Source organism: Mixophyes fleayi, chromosome 7 (assembly GCF_038048845.1).
Source record: "Mixophyes fleayi isolate aMixFle1 chromosome 7, aMixFle1.hap1, whole genome shotgun sequence".
Lineage (NCBI taxonomy): Eukaryota > Metazoa > Chordata > Amphibia > Anura > Limnodynastidae > Mixophyes > Mixophyes fleayi.
The window spans coordinates 72,968,922-72,995,053 of record NC_134408.1 but is presented as its reverse complement, the minus strand read 5'-3'; the positions used below and the strand labels follow the sequence as shown (position 1 = coordinate 72,995,053).

Genomic DNA, 26,132 nt, shown 5'->3' with positions numbered 1-26,132 from the left:
AAGGTTGTCAACAAGTAAGTGAAATCCCTTTACATCATAGTGCTGGGAAGGGGGGTAGAAGACACAGTGGGTCCCCTGGATGGCTATCTCTTACTAGCGGCTGCTATTGTTGTACTTACGGTGCTGGGTCAGGTAGCGGTTACATCATTGTGTAAGTTCCTGCTAGGCACTGGATTAGTGGAGAGGGATGTCCGGCAGGGCGGCTGCCAATACAGTGCTAAGCCCTTGGGCAGGTAATGCTTATTCCCTCTCCCTGTACTTCCTCCCTGGTGGTCTCTCGCTAGTTGCATTTGCAGACTCCAAAATAGGCAGCCATTTGAGAGCTCCAGTTATTCCCTTATCTGTTACTTGTCTTGTAAGTTACCGGATGGGAGATTGTATTGTATTACATTGTTGGGACCCTTTGACTGTATAGCAGGCTCACTTTCTGTACTTTGATTGTGTTCTGCTTGTTTTTGTCACTCTGTTTGTTCAGTGTTTTTTGTCCCCTCTGTATATAACATTTCAGGAATGGGTGAAACTTAATGGTTAAGGCTGGGGTGATTTCTGTCATGAAGTTCCCCTTTGCCGTTGTAAATCTACATTGGTCAGATGCGCGTACACTTGGTGAGCCTGCTTGCCTGTCAGGGGCCTGCAAGCTGTGATGCGCCAAGGGTTTCTGCTAGATTTGGGGGAACCACCTGAGCTCAGACACTGACTAGGGCTTTGGCTTGGCTTGTCCAATTGATGTGGTCTATATTAGTTGCCAACCATTCTCCAATCCCTGTGCTTCTGTGGCACATGGGATGATTTATGCTACTGGTATGGCTGGACCTGGGGTTGTGGTTTCTGCTGAACCAGCCTGGGTATATGGTCTTGCGTTTTAGGGACGAGGTTCGGTTTTCCGTTTTCTTTTTTATGGACGAGGTTGCATTCAGTTGGTCCCCCTGCCTCTTAGAAGTGCAGACAGGTGGCAGCGACCCTGCAGTGAAATAGGTAAGATTCTGACTGTTATTTCCAGGAGGAGGGTAGGGTATTTGTTGACTCTAACATTCAGAACTCTTCTATGGTGAAGGAAGTTCTTCATGACTGTCAGGGGGTGGGAGATTTAATACTGTCTGTCATCTACTATAAATAATAATTTCATCGTTGATATGTAAGGCACCACAGTGCTCCACAGTGCCGTACAGTAGGGAAAACAGTACATACATAAAACAGGGACGTACAAGGTAGACAAAAAAAATGCAGACATGAAAACAAAGGGTATGAAGGACCCCTGCTCATTAGAGATCTTATTTTCAAAGAGGAAGAGGGCACAGCTGAAACGAGAGTAAATGTGTTTGAGTGCCGATTGTGATAGTTGTGTATAGTTCATGTGTAGTTCCTCATCTTAAATAGCTCTCAACCAAGTGGGAAATAGTATTCTAGTTTCCCTTCTCCTACCAGTTATATGATTTATTCAATCTATTCAGTGGGTCTTGGTCAGCACTGGATCGTTGGTTCCAGAGGTCCTGTTTGCTACAGTCCTCTTCACCTTTTTTTTTTCTTCTTCTCCCATATTTTTCCTGAGGTTGTAATGCACTGTGAAGAGCTCCCACTGGTGGTTGCTCAGAAGTCAAGGTTGGCTACCCTACGGTTGTTTTTTTTTTTTTTCCCCTCTGTCTTCCTTTGGGGGACACCGGGGACATTGGGGTATAGAGTAGGGACAGGGCGAACTGACACTTTAAACTTCTGTTTAACTAAGCCCTTGCTCCTCCCCCTCTATATCCCACCTCCTGTCCAGCCTCAGTCTAGTTTAAGTGCCCAGCGAAAGGGCTGTCTGGGCTGCTCAGCAGCCCTCTTCTGTTACTTTTATTATTTTATGGCAGGTATCTGCAGTATGCAGCGTGCTGCAAGTGCTGTATGGAGGGGGGGGGGGATCGGAGGTACTATGAGAGGTGCCTCTGTTGCCAGCCTCCCTCTCCCAACGTTTTCATACCATCTTAGGAGCCGGGCACAGTCGACGCAGACACTGCGTGAGGACAGGTGGCAGAAGGTAAGTGAAACCCTCTCCCAGCATGGTGTTGAGAGAGAGAGAGAGGTGTAGAAAATCGCAGTTTGTCCCTGAGCAGGCTGCTTCTTACTAGAAGCAGTCATTCTATAAAAAAAAATAAAAAAAAATTCTATTTTTAGCTCAGGAGACAGGGTCAGGCAAAGGTCACTAACATAGTGAGCTCTGCTAGGCACTGGATTGTTTAATGTTACCAATCCAGTGCTGGGCCCTGGGGGAGTGGTGATTCTTCTATTACACTTCCTCCATGGTGGTCTCATTATTGTGTGTGCAGACACCAGAATAAACAGCCATTTTATAGCTCCCCTTTTCTGTCCTGAATCATGATAGAAAGGTTTGGGGATTGTTATTTTTCAAATTTTTATTACTTTTACTCTGTGGCGCTTTATTGGCTGTATTGCAGGCTCACTTCCTGTTCAGTTTTGTGGGCTGCTTGTTATTTATATTGTGTTTTGTTACACAGTTTATTACACGGTTTTGTTTGTGTTTTGTCCCATCTGTTAACATGTCAGAAGGGGAAAAACCATGCGTGGTAAAGCTGGTGTTACATCAATGGTGAGTTTCACCTGGGCTGTCTCACGTAAAGCTACCATCAGGTCAGTCAAGCGCGCAAGCTCTGTGCGCAGCCTGCCGACTTTCAAAGAGCATACCGTGTAATACAGCAGCTGCTGCTTTACATACGGCAACACATGCCTGGGTTCGGTCTCTCTCCAATACAGTGGCTGAACTTGCTCAGTTGGTGCGGTCACAGGCTGTGATCGCTCCATCTTCTGATTCTGCTTGCACTGTAGCAACTGACATGGGTTCTAGTTCACGAAGTTAAGGTTTGACTGTTTCTCCCTGGCGGATTGTGTACAGCCTGCTTGGGTACAGGGAATTGCATCCTCTGTACAGGGTTTGGTTTAGGTTGCCTCCTCTTAGAGTATGTTACGATCTGCGGCACCATCTTCCTCACATAAGCGTAGGAGGATGGCGCCACAACTTCAGGAAAATAAGCCACATTTGACTGTAGTTTCCAGAATGAAGGTAATTTAGCGGTGAATTCTGACATGGATGCTCCTTCGGTTGTGGAGGAGATTCATTCAGTTCGTCGGTTTATCCTTTTCCCCCTGAAGTTTTTGCTAAATGGTAGACTCTTCCCCGTGTGGATGTTGCAGTTACAAGGTTAGCCAAGGTAACTACTATTCCTTGTCCTGACATAGCCACTCTTAAGGATGGTACAGACCATTAGGTTAAGGCTGTCCTTAAGTTCATTTTCGTGGCAGCATGTGCCTTTCAGGCCTGCTTTGGCATCTGTGTGGGTTAACAAAGCAGTAGAACGCTGGTCAAAACACCGCTTTCAAGGTTTGTTGTCTGGCAGGCCTTCCTCTGAACTGCTTCCATTAGTGGAGCAAATTCAGAGGGCGATATATTATTTACGAGAGGCGGGCCTGATTGGTGCACGTATTTCTGCCTCTGCAGTTTCAGCTCGTCGTATTCTCTGCCTTAAGTCCTGGAAGGCTGATGGGGAGTCTGAAAAGGTTCTTGAGACCATACCGTTTTCTGGGGGTCTTTTGTTTGGACCTCGGCTTGACTCCATTATTAGTCAAGCTACAGGTGGAAAGGGCACTTTTCTCCCAGTTAATGCTCCCAAACAAAGATTATCCAAATTCCAGTCCTTTCAGTCCTCAGGAAGGTTTTGAGGTTAATATTCCTCAGGCCAATCTTCTACAGGCCAGTCATCCACCCCTAGGGGTGGTTTGCTGTGTGGGCGCCAGGCCTAGTTGGCTTGACGTCCAGCAGCGAAACCTGCAAACAAGCAGTCCACATGACGGACATTTTGCTCCTCCGCTGTCGCCAGTGGTGTGAGCTCGTCTTTTCTTGTTCAGGGAGCAGTGGTTGCAGTCTACTACAGATGTCTGGGCTTGGGTGTAGTGGATGCCCTATTGTGGGGTATATCATACAAAAAGCATTTTAACCCATTGCACAGAATACAGAAAGAAACCATTTGACCATACAGATTTTACACATATCAACATATTTTTATCCAACATAGAAATTGTAATGGAATAAATTATGGTACAAATATACTTCACAATATCCTTACTTGGTATAGGGTACATAATTTGCAGCCTGAAATTCATTGTCTGGTCTGGTCCAGGAATAGACATGCATTGTTTTTTTGTTTGGTTTTTTTTTTTTTTTATTATTTTTTTTTTTTCCCATAAAGTGCAACAGATGGCAAAAGTCAAAATGATAACCGTTGTGTAAGCAGATAAACATTACACAATTAGTCAATAGAAATCAGTCAATGGGCTTGGTGATTTTAGAATAGAGTATAAAACAATCTTAAGGCCGTGTGTGTGTTTACGGGCCTTGATAGGCAAAAGGAAATGGGGTGTGGCAAAACTGGGACCCCAAAATTCTGAAATGCTAGCACAGGGTAACGATCAGCCGTAGAATTTAATGTACCATTTTTGTCTGCAAAAGTGTATGAAAAGGTAATCTATTTGAGTAAGCTATTATAAATAAACCAGTCAACCCAAATTTGAGTATATTTGTGGGATTTATTTCGCTATACAGATGTCATCTCCATGGTTGCCAGGTACCACATTTTTGTTTCCAGTGAATTGCAACCAGACATCTGGCAGTGTTCTGGAATTGCATTGAATGTCATATTTCTTGTCCAAAGCAGTAAGAGGAGGAAAGAACAGGGACACTTAGTGATCAGGGACACTTAGTGATTGGGACTTTAATGATGTAGCAGATAAGCTTAGTGACATTTAGCCTAGTGGGAACAGGTACTACATATAAAACACCTTTTTTTTTTTTTTTTTTGTTTTAAAGGCGCGTTCTTTGATCAAGGAAGATATTGAAGACCTATAGACTCTCCCTCATGGTGGATAACATGTCCTCTTTTGTTCCATCCAAATTCACTTCCCATGTCAATCTTTTTTTCAGAATGGCGACCTGTTTAGTGGTTACTAGTAAATGTCAAGTATAGATAATGCCATTTGGTAGGCGAACATAAAAATTTAAGCTAGGTCAGTCATTTATTTATGGCATGATTAGGGAGGGAATGAACAAAGTGCTATATCTGGGGAAAAGCTATTTCTAGGGAGGCAGGGAAGCAAACTGATCACACTACTATTCTAAAACCATCATGGTACCTCTCAAACCAGGCCAGGAAGAGTCCTGTGTATTGGCTTGGTGGTGAGAAGTCAGAGTTGTTTCAAGTGGGTTTGGGGGGGTCATAATGGTAGGGTAGAGATTTAGTCCCGAGGGGGAGATTTTTTAGTATTTGCAATTTTGACATGTAAAATCGATAACTGGGAGCAACCATGCCAGGGTAGATAAGTTTTTAGTTGGAACACCCACACTGCTGTCAGGGAGAAGCCTAGGCAAGGATCAGTTTGGGGCAAGACATTCATTCACTCAAACATTCCGCTAGAATTTTCATGTAAATCTTGATGTCCGTGCTCAGCAGCATATGGTCAGAAAGTGAGCACAGTTACAGTTATCTCATCCGCTTTCTTAAGCGCCCCAGAAGATAGTCTAGGTATACTTCATAGAGTTGTTTCTACATGGGGAGTGGGTTGGTAAAAGAACCCGGTGCTTTGTGTGATATTGTACAGTTCTCTGTAGAATTGCCTGAACTCCTCTGTAATATGGTTAGGATCGTGAGTGATATTACAGTTATGCTTACTGGTGAGCATATTAGTTTGTGAAATTTGACCTCAATCAGCCTGTCTGTATGGTTCCTGTCCTGGGTGGAAAGCAGAACTACAAATATTGACTCTGCATAAACTTAATGTAATTGTCAATGAAAGCCTTTGACACTTATGAAATGCTTGTAATTTTACTTCAGTATACCATAGCAACATCTCGTCGTCAGCATTGTACTTAGTTTAAATTGGATTTCTTGTTAGGGAGAGGATGTAGAAGGGGAGAAGTTTTTTTTTTTACTTTAATTTGTGCAGATTCACCTTAAGTATCTAACTGCTGGAACAGCCTCTATACCTCAAGATTGCTGTGTCCTACAATAGGATGAAAACAAAATGTGTTCTATCACCATTACAATTTTTTGAAAATAAATGGAGTTTATAATACATGGTCTTGGAAATCTCACACAGACATATACATTCATGAGTGTTTTGTTTGCAGTCTTCAGTATTGATGCTTGCCAGGCTCTCCTGGTTGGATGAAATCTGTGTTGATGTGTAAATAGGAAACAAATGCTTAAAGCCCATCTTTCCCCTTGATACCTTGGCATATGTCTGTCTCTACTGCAGTTGGTGAGAAACATTACATCACCTGAGTAAAGATTTTCCTCTACTTATTTTATTTAAAAAGTTTGCTTTTTTTAATGAAATGGAAAAACAAAACTAATCTGGTAAGAGTTCATTTTGATTTGTACCTTGTTCCGTTCAATGGCATATGTGTATCAAAATAATTAAAAAATCAAAACAAACATTTTAAGGACTAAGGTGACTGGCCTGTAGAAGAGAGGTTGTCATGAAGAAACACTTTTTTTTTAATAATGTGTTCCTCAAATAAATTATCTGATTTAAAGGTTTTCAATCAAACGTGAGGTTTTATCATTGTGTCAAGCAGTGTGCAAATATTGCTGCCAGCTGATGGTTTTTCTACAGGATGTAAGTGAAGACTGCTTAACTCTTGTGGATAAGATACACATGCAAAATATGATCTTCTACTAATCTGATAATTATAGTGGGAGATCATTAGAATATACTATTGTTATCCATGTCTAGGCGAGTTCTGTCTTTACTGCTTATGACTGAGTATTTCACAGCAGATTATGATGAAATCAGTCACATGGCTACAGTAATAGGTTGCTGCTGGTTAAAGTATTAACTGAATGTGTTCTACAGGTGTGATGTCAGCAGTTGATGTGGTTATTGCAGAGCTAAAGAAGCAGTCCAAACCTGTTACAACTCCAGAAGAGATTGCCCAGGTAACTTATTCTAATATATATGTGTATATATACATATAAACTCTATCTTTGCCATTAAGAACAACATGAATGTTTAATTGGGGAGCAGTATTACTGTGTAAGTTTACCCTGCCACGAATTAAACTATTTCATGTGGTTAAAAAACATGGTACCACAGTACTGTTGTACCACCAATGAAATATTAAATTTGGTCAGACTAATGTAAGGTTAACTAATGTTGTATGTAGTCTTTTAACATAGTGCTTTTGCTATAAAAACTGTGGAAGCTTTGCTGACCAGGTTGGAATACCTGCTCATCTTACCGATCTCTGGCATTTGGCTTGTTGCAATTAATGTCGAGTAAGGGCTGTGGTTAGTTTAACAAACACGTTATGGCTATTTTTCTCTTGGCATAATTAGTACATCTTTTTCTCACCAAACACACTGAGTAAAGTATACATGTGATTACTTTTTTCTATAGCTTTTCTGCTATGGCAACCAAAGAAGAATGGGTGTTTTTTTTTTTTTTGTTTTTTTGTTTTTTTAATTTAGTTAAAAAAAAAAATAAAAAAAAAAAAAATATATATATATATATATATATATATATATATATATATATATATATATATATATATATATATATATATATACACATATATATATACACATACACACACACACACACTTTATCCAGCCAATGTTGAACACTGTGACAGTGGGCTATAGTAGGTGGATCAGGAGTAAAGACACCTTAAAACACAAACAATTTGAGTGTGTACTATTCCCCATCCATCTGGAGCAATTCAGTTATTGTTTAGGAAGTATGACATATTTTATTTTGGGCTCCTGTCTTTGTATGTATTTTTATTAATACTGTTTAGTTTTTTTTTTTTTTTTGTTTTTTTTTTTAATGTGCTCAGTGCAGGGACCCTTTCCCAGAGATTGAATAGCCTCTATGTCCCTGTGTAGGGCTGTGTAGCCTGTCCACTTCCCTCACCCCTGATGTGGCATCTGCTGTTCTCTCTAGATGGGAGGACTCTGTGTATTCTTACTGTCGGGTAAATGGAGAGATGCTGGTACAGCCGCTACTCTCAGCCTGAACGGCTTGCCATCATCTCTCTAGCGACGAGTAGTTCTTTTTGCTAAAAGAATATGGTTCAGCAGGGGGATGGCCATGTGACAGGAGGGCTCAAGGAGTGAATGTCGCTAAGGTCCAACAAGTCCTGCAGCGCTGGAGCCATCTGCTTGAGAGAAGAGCAAAATCGACCTGCAGCTGGCACATGAGGAGACAGGCAGAAATCTAAGTAGGCTGTCAGTGAGGGGGAGAGTGAAGGCAGCCATTACCGGTGGGCTATACTAGGGTGTGGTCCTCTGCACGGTTGGCAGGCTTTCCTTCACCGAAGCAGCCTTTTTACCTGCAATAGCAGTGACACGCAGTTTGTCTGTAGCTCTGAACCACTACTATTCTGGTAAAGGTTGCAGTTTCAATCCCAGATGCTACTTATAAGAAGTGTGATTTTCTTCTTTGTTCCGCATATGTGGCAGCGGGAAGTTTGTGTAGACCCAACATGTCTACAGCCTGGGTCAACAAGGCCATTCAGAAATGGGCGGAACTGTTGGCTAAGGGTCTTCAGGAAAATTGGGCATAGAGCTGATTTGTTGGTATTGATTACGCATTCAGGATGTCTCTGATTTTTCTTGTAGGTCAGGTATCTTTAGATGCGGTGTGATAGCTAGACTTCCCGTTCTCATAATTGTGGCCCACCGGTCTTTGTGGTTTTTATCTTGGTCGGCTGATGTGGATGCATACCCTAGAGTCTTTGCTGTTTTTGGTTTATATAGATGGCCTCACCTTTTTCTTTCCTTCCCTTTAGTAGATTGAGAGTGGCTCCCACCAGAGGGTAGTAGTTTTTCTCAAGGGGGGGCCTCCTACTGGATCTGGGGCTCTGGCAGATGTGGGGCTCCCAAGCCGGCGGACAAGACCACTTCAAGACGCTGCATCCCACTATGGTCCTGTAGTGGATGGCCAGTCTAGTGCATTTTCAGGATCAGCGGCAGGCCTAGACATTGGATGTCTGATTTCAGGGGTTTGTGACTTGTTGCTATGTGTTGGACCTGGTCAAATCTCCTCCACTCAGGTTCTTCACCATATGTCTACCTTCCCGTGGACTCGGGAGATTGGAGCTCCAGGAGGCTCTTTGGAAATTTCTGGTGTCTGGCATGGTTTCTCAGACTGCTTGATTTGTCAGATCATGAATCTCAAAACTCTCAAACCGAAATCCCAGTACCCAAACTCTCTTGAGTCATTGCATTCTGTGATCGATCGCATGGAACACAGGTAATTTTTAGCATTGCTAGACATAAAGGACGCCTACCTATGTGTTCCAATATGGGAGGGGCATCAATGTCTCCTTCACTTTGGAGTCTGGAATGAGCATTATCAGTTCAGGGCTTTGGTCTCTTCTGCCCCACAGGTTTTCACCAAAATAATGATAGTCATGGCCACTCTCCTGCATTCACTATCCTGCCTTATTTGGACGACCTGTTAAAGGCGCAGTCCCAAACAATTCTGTGGCACATTTAGCTGCTAATTCAGTTTATGGAGACCCACTGCAGGATTTTGATTTCTACCAAAGTCTTCCATGTTTCCGGCACAGCTGATTTGGTTTCTAGGCCTCAACTTTGACAGTGTGTCAGAAGGTGTTCAATCTTTCTGGCAAAATGGGCAGTGTCCCTTCTCTGCTGTATGAAACTGCTGAGGATCATGGTGTCTGTGTTTGAGGCTGTGCTCTTTTGCACATATTCATTCCAGGCCACTCTAGAGAGCTTCTCCAGAAATTATCCAAATCCTTTCTTCATCTGGACAGGCGGCAGAGCATCGCGCTGTCTTCGGCCACATGAAGAGCAGAGATTGATCTCATGGCGTCCCATCTAAGCATAAGAGAAGGACCTTGAAGTTCAAAGTCCAGGGATCCAGCGACATGACTAGTGGTTTTGCCTGGTACACCTGTTTACTCCGTTTACCATGCTCTCACATGTGCCCAAGAAGCTAAAAGGGAATGGATACCTGCTATTCTGCGGCCTCCAGATTGGCTGCGCAGGACGTGGTATTCAAACATCCTAGGGATGGATGGAGGGTGTACCTTTCCTGTTTCCTTTGTCCAGATTTTCTGGTTCAAGCACCTCCTCGCTGCTACTCTAAGTTGTCTGGCTTTGATGGAGAGGCTACTGAAGCCCTGATACTTCGGGTTTTTTCGTAACAGGTCACGGACTATGATTAAAGCGCAGAAAGCATCTTTCTCTGTAAGTTATCGGGTATGGAAAGCTTACATCGTGTGGTGTGAAAAGTCTGTTTTCACACTTCCCATTTTTAATCGTTTCCGTCTGCTACCGTTCTTGCAGGATAGTCCGGATAAATTAATGCAGGTTTCGGGACGCTCCATTTTCTTATAGCTTGGCAGTCAAGAAGGATGTCCAGACCTTTTTACAAGGGGTTCTATGTGCTTAGCCCCCCATTTATACATCTGGTGCTTCTACTCAGTAATTTCTCACCTTGTCGGTTTTCTGATTTGGGGGGTGGTTCTATATAAGCAATACATATTTCATTATAAGAAATTTTATTACAGCCAGCTTTTATCTTCCGTTTGGTGGCTACCTTGATTCTTAAGAATTTTAGGTGCTCTTTAATGGTGCTGACAACTAGTTTATATTCATGTAGCAAATGTTACTGCAGTTTGAACATACATGCTGTGATAAAACATTATTTGCAAGCTTCTATTTATACAACACCGCTAAATAATTGTTTTCAAAAATCTTCATCTTGTATACAGAGGGGAAAAATAAGTAAAATTATCACTCATCTAGAACAAAACCGTATCCTGGGAGCTAGGCTTTTACTCTTTCATACCAGTTCTACTTTGTGTGTAAAAAAAAAAAAAAAGTTGCCAATGTTGTTTTTGCAGGTTGCTACAATATCTGCAAATGGAGATCAAGAAATTGGCATGATCATTTCAGATGCTATGAAAAAAGTTGGTCGTAAAGGTGTTATCACTGTCAAGGTATGTATTTCTTTTGACAAGACATAGATTATGATTTTGAAAACGATTTGCTTGGGTTTCTCACTAGTGGTGGTTTGTTAATTTGTTCATGCCCTGTGTTCTGGTTTAGAATGTCCTCCAGGATCTCTTATCAAATTTTGACTTGTTATGGTATCGTGGGATACTTGAATTGGTTTATTTTGTGGTGTTTTGTTTTTTTTTTTTGTTTTTTTTTAAAAAAAATAAAATATTATTTGGAACTACACTGAAGAATAGCTTGGTGCCACGACAGTGTTAATGGCCAGCAGGGGAGGAACCTACATTGCCATTTACATTGTGACTAGGCATCGGGATGCAGGACCAATACATTTCAAGATGTACTTATATGTAGAGGGAGCATCTGCCAGCCATATATCAACCTTTCTGATTAACTGCTGGGCCATTCCATGCCAAATCATCGCAAAAAAAGTAACTTTTCAACCCAATCATCTCAGATTTTTGTGAAATTTGGTAGGATGGTAGATAACATAGTATTTTTCATATGTAAAATTTTAGCCCTCAGTGTTACACGGTGTTTATTCAACAGGGTTGCAAACATGTCAAAAAAATATCAAATTTAACTAAAACAAATCCTAACTTTGCTTCTAGTTGTGGTAAAAGTTTCATGTTAGTCTTGATTTGAAACCAAGGTTCTTAGTTTTCATAAACATTTTTATATTTAAATATTGACTTCTACATTTCAAGGTCACATGATTTGACCTTGCATTCTAATAAAGTGTTTCATTTTGTTGTACATACAGTATGTTATGCAGTTAAATATAACATCTCTTTGGTATAAGTTTCATTTTAGGAAGCCTTTGGGAACAGGAGTAAAAACATTAATTACGGCAGTTGAACCCCTTTTTACACTAACCATGCAACTGACAAGTTCAGATCTGTCTTGTAGTTTCTCTGTGTTCTCAGTCTGACTTCAGCTTCTGCATTAAGAACTAGTGATACATAGGACTAAGACAGTTTATCAGTGATAGTGAGATCAAGAGTGTGACAAATGGATAAGAAGTACATTAAGACTCAGTGTTGCAACCCATTTGATATTAAAGGACACAGCAGCAGTAGAAAACAAATAAGGCAGGTTCTACCATAGATGATTGAAATATTGTCACATGTCCGTAGTGATCAAATGATTTGTGGTAACTGGGAAACGAATTAAAAGGAATTCTTTAACTGCTAAGAGGACCAAGCACATCTAAGGAAAGTGACACAGAAGTGGCAACTTGCAGGACTGAATCGGCTTTGCAGTCATTAAATGACAGTTTAAACATTATGAAAGCATCACCTATTAAGAGGTAAAGAATGACAGAAGAAAACATTGCAAAAGGAAAGCTGTAAAAATTGAATTGCAGAAGTTGTAAAAAATTAGATATTCCATATTCCAGCTGAGGAACCTGTTTCTGATAATAGTCAATGTTGTGATGGTGTCATACTGCAGCAACATAAAGAAACATTTGAAGAGACCACACAAAGTTGTGAAGGTTATTTTGACACTTCTTCCAAAAGACTGGAGTATTCGAAAAATAGAACAGCAATTTCCTCAAGCAAATAATTATATAATAAGAAAAGCAAAGCAATTAGTACAAGAGTCTGGCATTTTGTTATTACCAAATCCTAAACCAGGTAAAAGCTTGGACACAGATATTGCTGAGATTGTGAAGAACTTGTACTGCAGTGATAATGTCAAAGAAAGACGTTGCGCCACTAAGAAGTGGCGATGCAAAAGAGGCTAATTTTCAATAACCTTTCAGAAGTGCCTGAATACTTCAAACAATCACTTCCCAATATAAAAGTGGGGATTTCAAAATTTGCCTGTGTCCCAAACACTGTTCTTGTGGGAGCACATGGTACATAACCAACATGAAGTATGAGGAGTACCTGGAATTCAAACAGTTTATGCTTTTATGCCAGGAACACGGAGTAGCTTAATAATCAAGAGGTTTTCTACAGACTCATCCAGTGAAGTGAAAGAAACAAATACTCTATATGAAACATTGCCTTTGGAAGTATTAAAGGTTTTGTGACTATAATGATGCTTGGTGGTTAGGTTGTATCATGAACATGAATGCAACATCACAGGAGGTTTTAATCGGTTTTCTACATCCCAGTGCTTCATCACCATCATATGTTTACCCTCATCAGCCAGGCATCTTGAACATTTCAGGAGAACAAGTTCTCACTAAGGTTGATCCTCGATCTGGAAGTGGACGAACCTACACACTACCTGCTGTGGGCACCCAAAACATCAAACACAGAAAAAGCATTGCTGAGGAGGAGGAGGCACTGTCTTGTAAGTTTTCCTCAGAATTGTACACATCATTATACATTCTTCTATGGTACAGAAATTTTGTAATCACGTATTCAGGTATTTCATTGATTGTGATATGTACAATTTTCAGATTGTTTTACTTTTGTTCCCAAATGCTTCCCAAAATGAAACTTATACCAAAGAGAGGATTGTATTTACCAGCATAACATACTGCATGTACAAATAAATTAAACATACACATTATTAGATATTCAACGTCAAAGGTCAGATCATGTGAGCTTGAAATGTAGTAGTCAATATTTAAATATAAAACGATTTTGTTTAATGAAAACTACCGGTAAGTACCCTTATCTTCAAAAAAAGACTAACATAAAGGTTCTACCACACTTAGAAGCAAAGTTGTGTTATGTTGTTTGTTTTAGTTGACCTGGGAAGTTTTTACATTTTTTGACATGTTTAAACCCTGTTGCCTTGTACCACTGAGGGATAAAATTTTACATATGAAAGTAACTTTGTTATCTACCATCCTACCAAATTTCACAAAAATCTGAGATGGTCTGGTTGGAGGTTGTGATGATTTGGCATAAAATGACCCTGCTGTAAATATAAAATAAGTCCAAAGTAAGTAATATCCTGCAGACGAGCTCATTATAGTTATCTGTTATAGTAATCATTTGTCTTTTTATTCTGAGCTAAATTCCAATATGTACGAAAAAGCAGCTGTGTGACGGTTTGCGTGTGGCATGCTGTCTAATGTTTTACAGGATGGAAAAACACTTCATGATGAGCTGGAGATAATTGAAGGGTTGAAATTTGATAGAGGCTACATTTCTCCATATTTTATAAACACTACAAAGGGTAAGTATGCCTTTGTTGGCACATAGAAAACACAATTGCAAGGTTGTCATGTTTTCCCATAATCTCCTCAAATATTTTCCATTGTGAATTTTTATTTGATAACTTTTGGGAACATACACACATACATAAATACTCACATACATACATGCGCGCATGCATGCATGCACACGCACATACATACATACGTACATACATACATACGCACGCACGTACATATATACATACGCACGCATATACATACGCACGCACGCACATACGTACATACATACATACATACGCACATATATACGCACGCACGCACATATATACATACGCACGCACGTACATACGCACATATATACGCACGCACGCACATATATACATACGCACGCACGCACATATATACATACGCACGCACGCACATATATACATACGCACGCACGCACATATATACGCACGCACGCACGCACATATATACGCACGCACATATATACATACATACGCACGCACGCACGCACATATATACATACGCACGCACGCACGCACATATATACATACGCACGCACGCACATATATACATACGCACGCACGCACGCACATATATACATACGCACGCACGCACGCACATATATACATACGCACGCACGCACGCACATATATACGCACGCACGCACGCACATATATACATACATACATACGCACGCACGCACGCACATATATACATACATACATACGCACGCACGCACGCACATATATACATACGCACGCACGCACATATATACATACGCACGCACGCACATATATACATACGCACGCACGCACATATATACATACGCACGCACGCACATATATACATACGCACGCACGCACGCACGCACATATATACATACGCACGCACGCACATATATACATACGCACGCACATATATACATACGCACGCACATATATACATACGCACGCACGCACATATATACATACGCACGCACGCACGCACATATATACATACGCACGCACGCACGCACATATATACATACGCACGCACGCACATATATACATACGCACGCACGCACATATATACATACGCACGCACGCACATATATACATACGCACGCACGCACATATATACATACGCACGCACGCACGCACATATATACATACGCACGCACGCACATATATACATACGCACGCACATATATACATACGCACGCACATATATACGCACGCACATACGCACGCACATATATACATACGCACGCACGCACATATATACATACGCACGCACGCACATATATACATACGCACGCACGCACATATATACATACGCACGCACGCACATATATACATACGCACGCACGCACATATATACATACGCACGCACGCACATATATACATACGCACGCACGCACATATATACATACGCACGCACGCACATATATACATACGCACGCACGCACATATATACATACGCACGCACGCACATATATACATACGCACGCACATATATACATACGCACGCACATATATACATACGCACGCACATATATACATACGCACGCACATATATACATACGCACGCACATATATACATACGCACGCACATATATACATACGCACGCACATATATACATACGCACGCACATATATACATACGCACGCACATATATACATACGCACGCACATATATACATACGCACGCACATATATACATACGCACGCACATATATACATACATACGCACGCACATATATACGCACGCACATATATACGCACGCACATATATACGCACGCACATATATACGCACGCACATATATACGCACGCACATATATACGCACGCACATATATACGCACGCACATATATACGCACGCACATATATACGCACGCACGCACATATATACATACGCACGCACATATATACATACGCACGCACGCATATATACGCACGCACGCACATACATACGCACGCACGCACATACGCACGCACATATATACATACGCACGCACGCACGCACATATATACATACGCACGCACATATATACATACGCACGCACGCACATATATACATACGCACGCACGCACATATATACATACGCACGCACGCACATATATACATACGCACGCACGCACATATATACATACGCACGCACGCACATATATACATACATACGCACGCACGCACGCACATATATACATACGCACGCACGCACGCACATATATACATACGCACGCACGCACATATATACATACGCACGCACGCACATATATACATACGCACGCACGCACGCACGCACGCACGCACATATATACATACGCACGCACGCACATATATACGCACGCACGCACGCACATATATACGCACGCACGCACGCACATATATACGCACGCACATATATACGCACGCACGCACATATATACATACGCACGCACGCACATATATACATACGCACGCACGCACGCACATATATACATACGCACGCACGCACATATATACATACGCACGCACGCACATATATACATACGCACGCACGCACATATATACATACGCACGCACGCACATATATACATACGCACGCACATATATACATACGCACGCACATATATACATACGCACGCACGCACATATATACATACGCACATATATACGCACGCGCATATATACATACGCACGCACGCACGCGCATATATACATACGCACGCGCATATATACATACGCACGCACGCGCATATATACATACGCACGCACGCGCATATATACATACGCACGCACGCACGCGCATATATACATACGCACGCACGCGCATATATACATACGCACGCACGCGCATATATACATACGCACGCACGCACGCGCATATATACATACATACGCACGCACGCACGCGCATATATACATACGCACGCACGCACGCGCATATATACATACGCACGCACGCACGCACGCGCATATATACATACATACGCACGCGCATATATACATACGCACGCACGCACGCGCATATATACATACATACGCACGCACGCGCATATATACATACATACGCACGCACGCGCATATATACATACATACGCACGCGCATATATACATACATACGCACGCGCATATATACATACATACATACGCACGCACGCACGCGCATATATACATACGCACGCACGCGCATATATACATACATACGCACGCACGCGCATATATACATACGCACGCACGCGCATATATACATACATACGCACGCACGCGCATATATACGCACGCACGCGCATATATACATACGCACGCACGCGCATATATACATACATACGCACGCACGCGCATATATACATACGCACGCACGCACGCACGCGCATATATACATACGCACGCACGCACGCGCATATATACATACGCACGCACGCACGCGCATATATACATACGCACGCACGCACGCGCATATATACATACGCACGCACGCACGCGCATATATACATACGCACGCACGCACGCGCATATATACATACGCACGCACGCACATAAACATACATACGCACGCACGCACGCGCATATATACATACATACATACATACATACGCACGCACGCGCATATATACATACATACATACATACATACGCACGCACGCGCATATATACATACGCACGCGCGCGCATATATACATACGCACGCGCGCGCATATATACATACGCACGCGCGCGCATATATACATACGCACGCACGCACGCGCATATATACATACGCACGCGCATATATACAAACGCACGCACGCACGCGCATATATACATACGCACGCGCATATATACATACGCACGCACGCGCATATATACATACGCACGCACGCGCATATATACATACGCACGCGCATATATACATACGCACGCACGCACGCGCATATATACATACATACATACGCACGCACGCACGCGCATATATACATACGCACGCACGCGCATATATACATACGCACGCACGCACGCGCATATATACATACGCACGCACGCGCGTATATACATACGCACGCACGCGCGTATATACATACGCACGCACGCACGCACGCGCATATATACATACGCACGCGCATATATACATACGCACGCACGCGCATATATACATACGCACGCACGCGCATATATACATACGCACGCACGCGCATATATACATACATACGCACGCACGCACGCGCATATATACATACATACGCACGCGCATATATACATACATACGCACGCACGCACGCGCATATATACATACATACGCACGCGCATATATACATACATACATACGCACGCACGCGCATATATACATACATACATGCGCATATATACATACGCACGCACGCACGCGCATATATACATACGCACGCACGCGCATATATACATACGCACGCACGCGCATATATACATACGCACGCGCATATATACGCACGCACGCGCATATATACATACGCACGCACGCACGCACGCGCATATATACATACGCACGCACGCACGCGCATATATACATACGCACGCACGCACGCGCATATATACATACGCACGCACGCACGCGCATATATACATACGCACGCACGCACGCGCATATATACATACGCACGCACGCACGCGCATATATACATACGCACATACGCACGCACGCACGCGCATATATACATACGCACGCACGCACGCGCATATATACATACGCACGCACGCACGCGCATATATACATACGCACGCACGCACGCACGCGCATATATACATACGCACGCACGCACGCGCATATATACATACGCACGCACGCACGCACGCGCATATATACATACGCACGCACGCGCATATATACATACGCACGCACGCACGCACGCGCATATATACATACGCACGCACGCACGCGCATATATACATACGCACGCACGCACGCGCATATATACATACGCACGCACGCACGCGCATATATACATACGCACGCACGCACGCGCATATATACATACGCACGCACGCGCATATATACATACGCACGCACGCACGCGCATATATACATACATACGCACGCACGCGCATATATACATACATACGCACGCACGCACGCGCATATATACATACATACGCACGCACGCACGCACGCGCATATATACATACATACGCACGCACGCACGCACGCGCATATATACATACATACGCACGCACGCACGCACGCGCATATATACATACATACATACATACATACATACGCACGCGCATATATACATACATACATACGCACGCACGCACGCGCATATATACATACGCACGCACGCGCATATATACATACGCACGCACGCGCATATATACATACGCACGCACGCGCATATATACATACGCACGCACGCACGCGCATATATACATACGCACGCACGCGCATATATACATACGCACGCACGCACGCGCATATATACATACGCACGCACGCACGCGCATATATACATACGCACGCACGCACGCGCATATATACATACGCACGCACGCACGCGCATATATACATACGCACGCACGCACGCGCATATATACATACGCACGCACGCACGCGCATATATACATACGCACGCACGCACGCGCATATATACATACGCACGCGCATATATACATACGCACGCGCATATATACATACGCACGCACGCACGCACGCGCATATATACATACGCACGCACGCGCATATATACATACGCACGCACGCACGCGCATATATACATACGCACGCACGCGCATATATACATACGCACGCACGCACGCGCATATATACATACGCACGCACGCGCATATATACATACGCACGCGCATATATACATACGCACGCACGCACGCGCATATATACATACGCACGCACATATATATGTATATATGTATATATACATATATACATACGCACGCACGCACATATATATACATACATACATACGCACGCACATATATATACATACATACGCACGCACGCACGCACATATATATACATACATACATACGCACGCACATATATATACATACATACGCACGCACATATATATATACATACATACGCACGCACGCACATATATATATATATATACATACGCACGCACGCACATATATATATATATATACATACGCACGCACGCACGCACGCACGCACATATATATATATATATACATACGCACGCACGCACATATATATATATACATACATACGCACGCACATATATATATATATATATATATATATATATATATATATATATATATATATATATATATATATATATATATATATATACATATATATACATACATACGCACGCACATATATATATATATATATATATATATATATATATATATACACACATACATACGCACGCACATATATATACACATACATACGCACGCACATATATATATACATACATACGCACGCACGCACGCACATATATATACACATACATACGCACGCACATATATATACATACATACGCACGCACGCACGCACATATATATACATACATACATACGCACGCACATATATATACATACATACATACGCACGCACATATATATACATACATACATACGCACGCACATATATATACATACATACATACGCACGCACATATATATATATATATACATACATACATACATACATACATACATACATACGCACGCATATATATATATACACATACATACGCACGCACATATACATACATACGCACGCATATATATATATACACATACATACGCACGCACATATATATATATACACATACATACGCACGCACATATATATACATACGCACGCATATATATATATACACATACATACGCACGCACATATATACATACGCACGCACATATATACATACGCACGCACATATATATACATACGCACGCACATATATATACATACGCACGCACATATATATACATACGCACGCACATATATATACATACGCACGCACATATATATACATACGCACGCACATATATATACATACGCACGCACATATATATACATACGCACGCACATATATATACATACGCACGCACATATATATACATACGCACGCACATATATATACATACGCACGCACATATATATACATACGCACGCACATATATATACATACGCACGCACATATATATACATACGCACGCACATATATATACATACGCACGCACATATATATATATATATATATACGCACGCACATATATATATATATATATATACGCACGCACATATATATATATATATACGCACGCACATATATATATATATATACGCACGCACGTATATATACATACATACGCACGCACATATATATACATACATACGCACGCACGCACGCACGCAAATATATATATATATATACATACATACGCACGCACGCACATACGCACGCACGCACATACATACATACATACGCACGCACATACATACATACGCACGCACATACATACATACGCACATACATACATACGCACGCACGCACATATATACATACGCACGCACATATATATACATACGCACGCACATATATATATACATACGCACGCACATATATATATACATACGCACGCACATATATATACATACGCACGCACGCACATATACATACGCACGCACGCATATATATACATACATACGCACGCACGCATATATATATACATACATACGCACGCACGCATATATATATATACATACATACGCACGCACGCATATATATATATACATACATACGCACGCACGCATATATATATATATATATACATACATACGCACGCACATACATACATACATACGCACATACATACATACGCACGCACGCATATATATATACATACATACGCACGCACGCATATATATATATATACATACATACGCACGCACGCATATATACATACATACGCACGCATATATATATATATACATACATACGCACGCACGCATATATATATATATATATATATATATATATATATATATATATATACATATATATACATACATACATACGCACGCATATATACATACATACATACGCACGCATATATATATACATACATACGCACGCACGCATATATATATACATACATACGCACGCACGCATATATATATACATACATACGCACGCACGCATATATATATACATACATACGCACGCACGCATATATATATACATACATACGCACGCATATATATATACATACGCACGCATATATATATATACATACATACGCACATATATATACATACGCACGCACATATATATATACACACATACATACGCACGCACATATATATACATACGCACGCACATATATATACATACGCACGCACATATATATACATACGCACGCACATATACATACATACGCACGCATATATATACATACATACGCACGCACGCATATATATACATACATACGCACGCACGCATATATATATACATACATACGCACGCACGCATATATATATACATACATACGCACGCACGCATATATATATACATACATACGCACGCACGCATATATATATATATACACACATACATACGCACGCACATATATATACATACGCACGCACATATATATATACATACGCACGCACATATATATACATACATACGCACATATATATACATACGCACGCACATATATATATACACACATACATACGCACGCACATATATATACATACGCACGCACATATATATACATACGCACGCACATATATATACATACGCACGCACATATACATACATACGCACGCATATATATACATACATACGCACGCACGCATATATATATATACATACATACGCACGCACGCATATATATATATATATATACATACATACATACGCACGCATATATATATATATACATACATACATATATACATACGCACGCATATATATATACATACATACGCACATATATATACATACGCACGCACATATATATACACACATACATACGCACGCACATATATATACATACGCACGCACATATATATACATACGCACGCACATATACATACATACGCACGCATATATATACATACATACGCACGCACGCATATATATACATACATACGCACGCACGCATATATATATACATACATACGCACGCACGCATATATATATATATACATACATACGCACGCACGCATATATATATATACATACATACGCACGCACGCATATATATATATATATATATATATATATATATATATACACATACATACGCACGCATATATATATACATACGCACGCACGCATATATATATATATACATACGCACGCACGCACGCATATATATACATACATACGCACGCACGCATATATATACATACATACGCACGCACGCATATATATATATACATACATACGCACGCACGCATATATATATATATATATACATACATACGCACGCACGCATATATATATATATACACATACGCACGCACGCATATATATATATACACATACATACGCACGCACATATATATATACACATACATACGCACGCACATATATACATACATACATACATACGCACGCACATATATATATACATACATACGCACGCACATATATATATATACATACATACATACGCACGCACATATATATATACATACATGCATACGCACGCACATATATATATACATACATACATACGCACGCACATATATATATACATACATACATACGCACGCACATATATATATATATACATACATACATACGCACGCACATATATATATATACACATACATATATACATACGCACGCACATATATACATACATACGCACGCACGCACATATATACATACATACGCACGCACGCACATATATACATACATACGCACGCACGCACATATATACATACATACGCACGCATATACATACATACATACATACATACATACGCACGCATATATACATACATACATACGCACGCATATATACATACATACATACATACATACGCACGCATATATACATACATACGCACGCATATATACATACATACATACATACGCACGCATATATACATACATACATACGCACGCATATATACATACATACGCACGCATATATACATACATACATACGCACGCATATATACATACATACATACGCACGCATATATACATACATACATACGCACGCATATATACATACATACATACGCACGCATATATACATACATACGCACGCACGCACGCATATATACATACATACATACATACGCACGCATATATACATACATACATACGCACGCATATATACATACATACATACGCACGCATATATACATACATATGCACGCATATATACATACATACATACGCACGCATATATACATACATACATACGCACGCATATATACATACATACATACGCACGCATATATACATACATACATACGCACGCATATATACATACATACATACGCACGCATATATACATACATACATACGCACGCATATATTACATACATACATACATACGCACGCATATATACATACATACATACGCACGCATATATACATACGCACGCATATATACATACATACATACGCACGCATATATACATACGCACGCATATATACATACATACATACGCACGCATATATACATACATACGCACGCATATATACATACATACATACGCACGCATATATACATACATACATACATACGCACGCATATATACATACGCACGCATATATACATACATACATACATACGCACGCATATATACATACAAACATACCTACGCACGCATATATACATACATACATACGCACGCATATATACATACATACGCACGCATATATACATACATACATACATACGCACGCATATATACATACATACAAACATACATACGCACGCATATATACATACAAACATACATACGCACGCATATATACATACATACAAACATACATACGCACGCATATATACATACAAACATACATACGCACGCATATATACATACAAACATACATACGCACGCATATATACATACAAACATACATACGCACGCATATATACATACATACGCACGCATATATACATACATACATACATACGCACGCATATATACATACATACATACGCACGCATATATACATACATACGCACGCATATATACATACATACGCACGCATATATACATACATACATACGCACGCATATATACATACATACATACATACATACGCACGCATATATACATACATACATACATACGCACGCATACATACATACATACGCACGCATATATACATACATACATACATACGCACGCATATATACATACATACATACATACGCACGCATATATACATACATACATACATACGCACGCATATATACATACATACATACATACGCACGCATATATACATACATACATACATACGCACGCATATATACATACATACATACGCACGCATATATACATACATACATACGCACGCATATATACATACATACATACATACGCACGCATATATACATACATACATACATACGCACGCATATATACATACATACGCACGCATATATACATACATACATACATACGCACGCATATATACATACAAACATACATACGCACGCATATATACATGCATACATACATACGCACGCATATATACATACAAACATACATACGCACGCATATATACATACATACAAACATACATACGCACGCATATATACATACATACAAACATACATACGCACGCATATATACATACATACAAACATACATACGCACGCATATATACATACATACAAACATACATACGCACGCATATATACATACAAACATACATACGCACGCATATATACATACGCACGCATATATACATACATATATACATACGCACGCATATATACATACATACATACATACGCACGCATATATACATACATACATACGCACGCATATATACATACATACGCA

The 26,132-nt window shown here is 40.7% G+C and overlaps 1 protein-coding gene across 1 annotated transcript in view; it reads left to right on the top strand.

Moving 5' to 3' along the window:
* The window catches only part of HSPD1 (heat shock protein family D (Hsp60) member 1), a 78,610-nt gene that overhangs the window by 18,704 nt on the left and 33,774 nt on the right, over window positions 1–26,132 (top strand). The window contains exons 4-6 of the mRNA XM_075179976.1: window positions 6,901–6,983; window positions 10,925–11,020; window positions 14,084–14,177. Of these exons, the coding sequence (XP_075036077.1) occupies window positions 6,901–6,983; window positions 10,925–11,020; window positions 14,084–14,177 (273 nt within the window). The remainder of the gene's footprint in view (window positions 1–6,900; window positions 6,984–10,924; window positions 11,021–14,083; window positions 14,178–26,132) is intronic.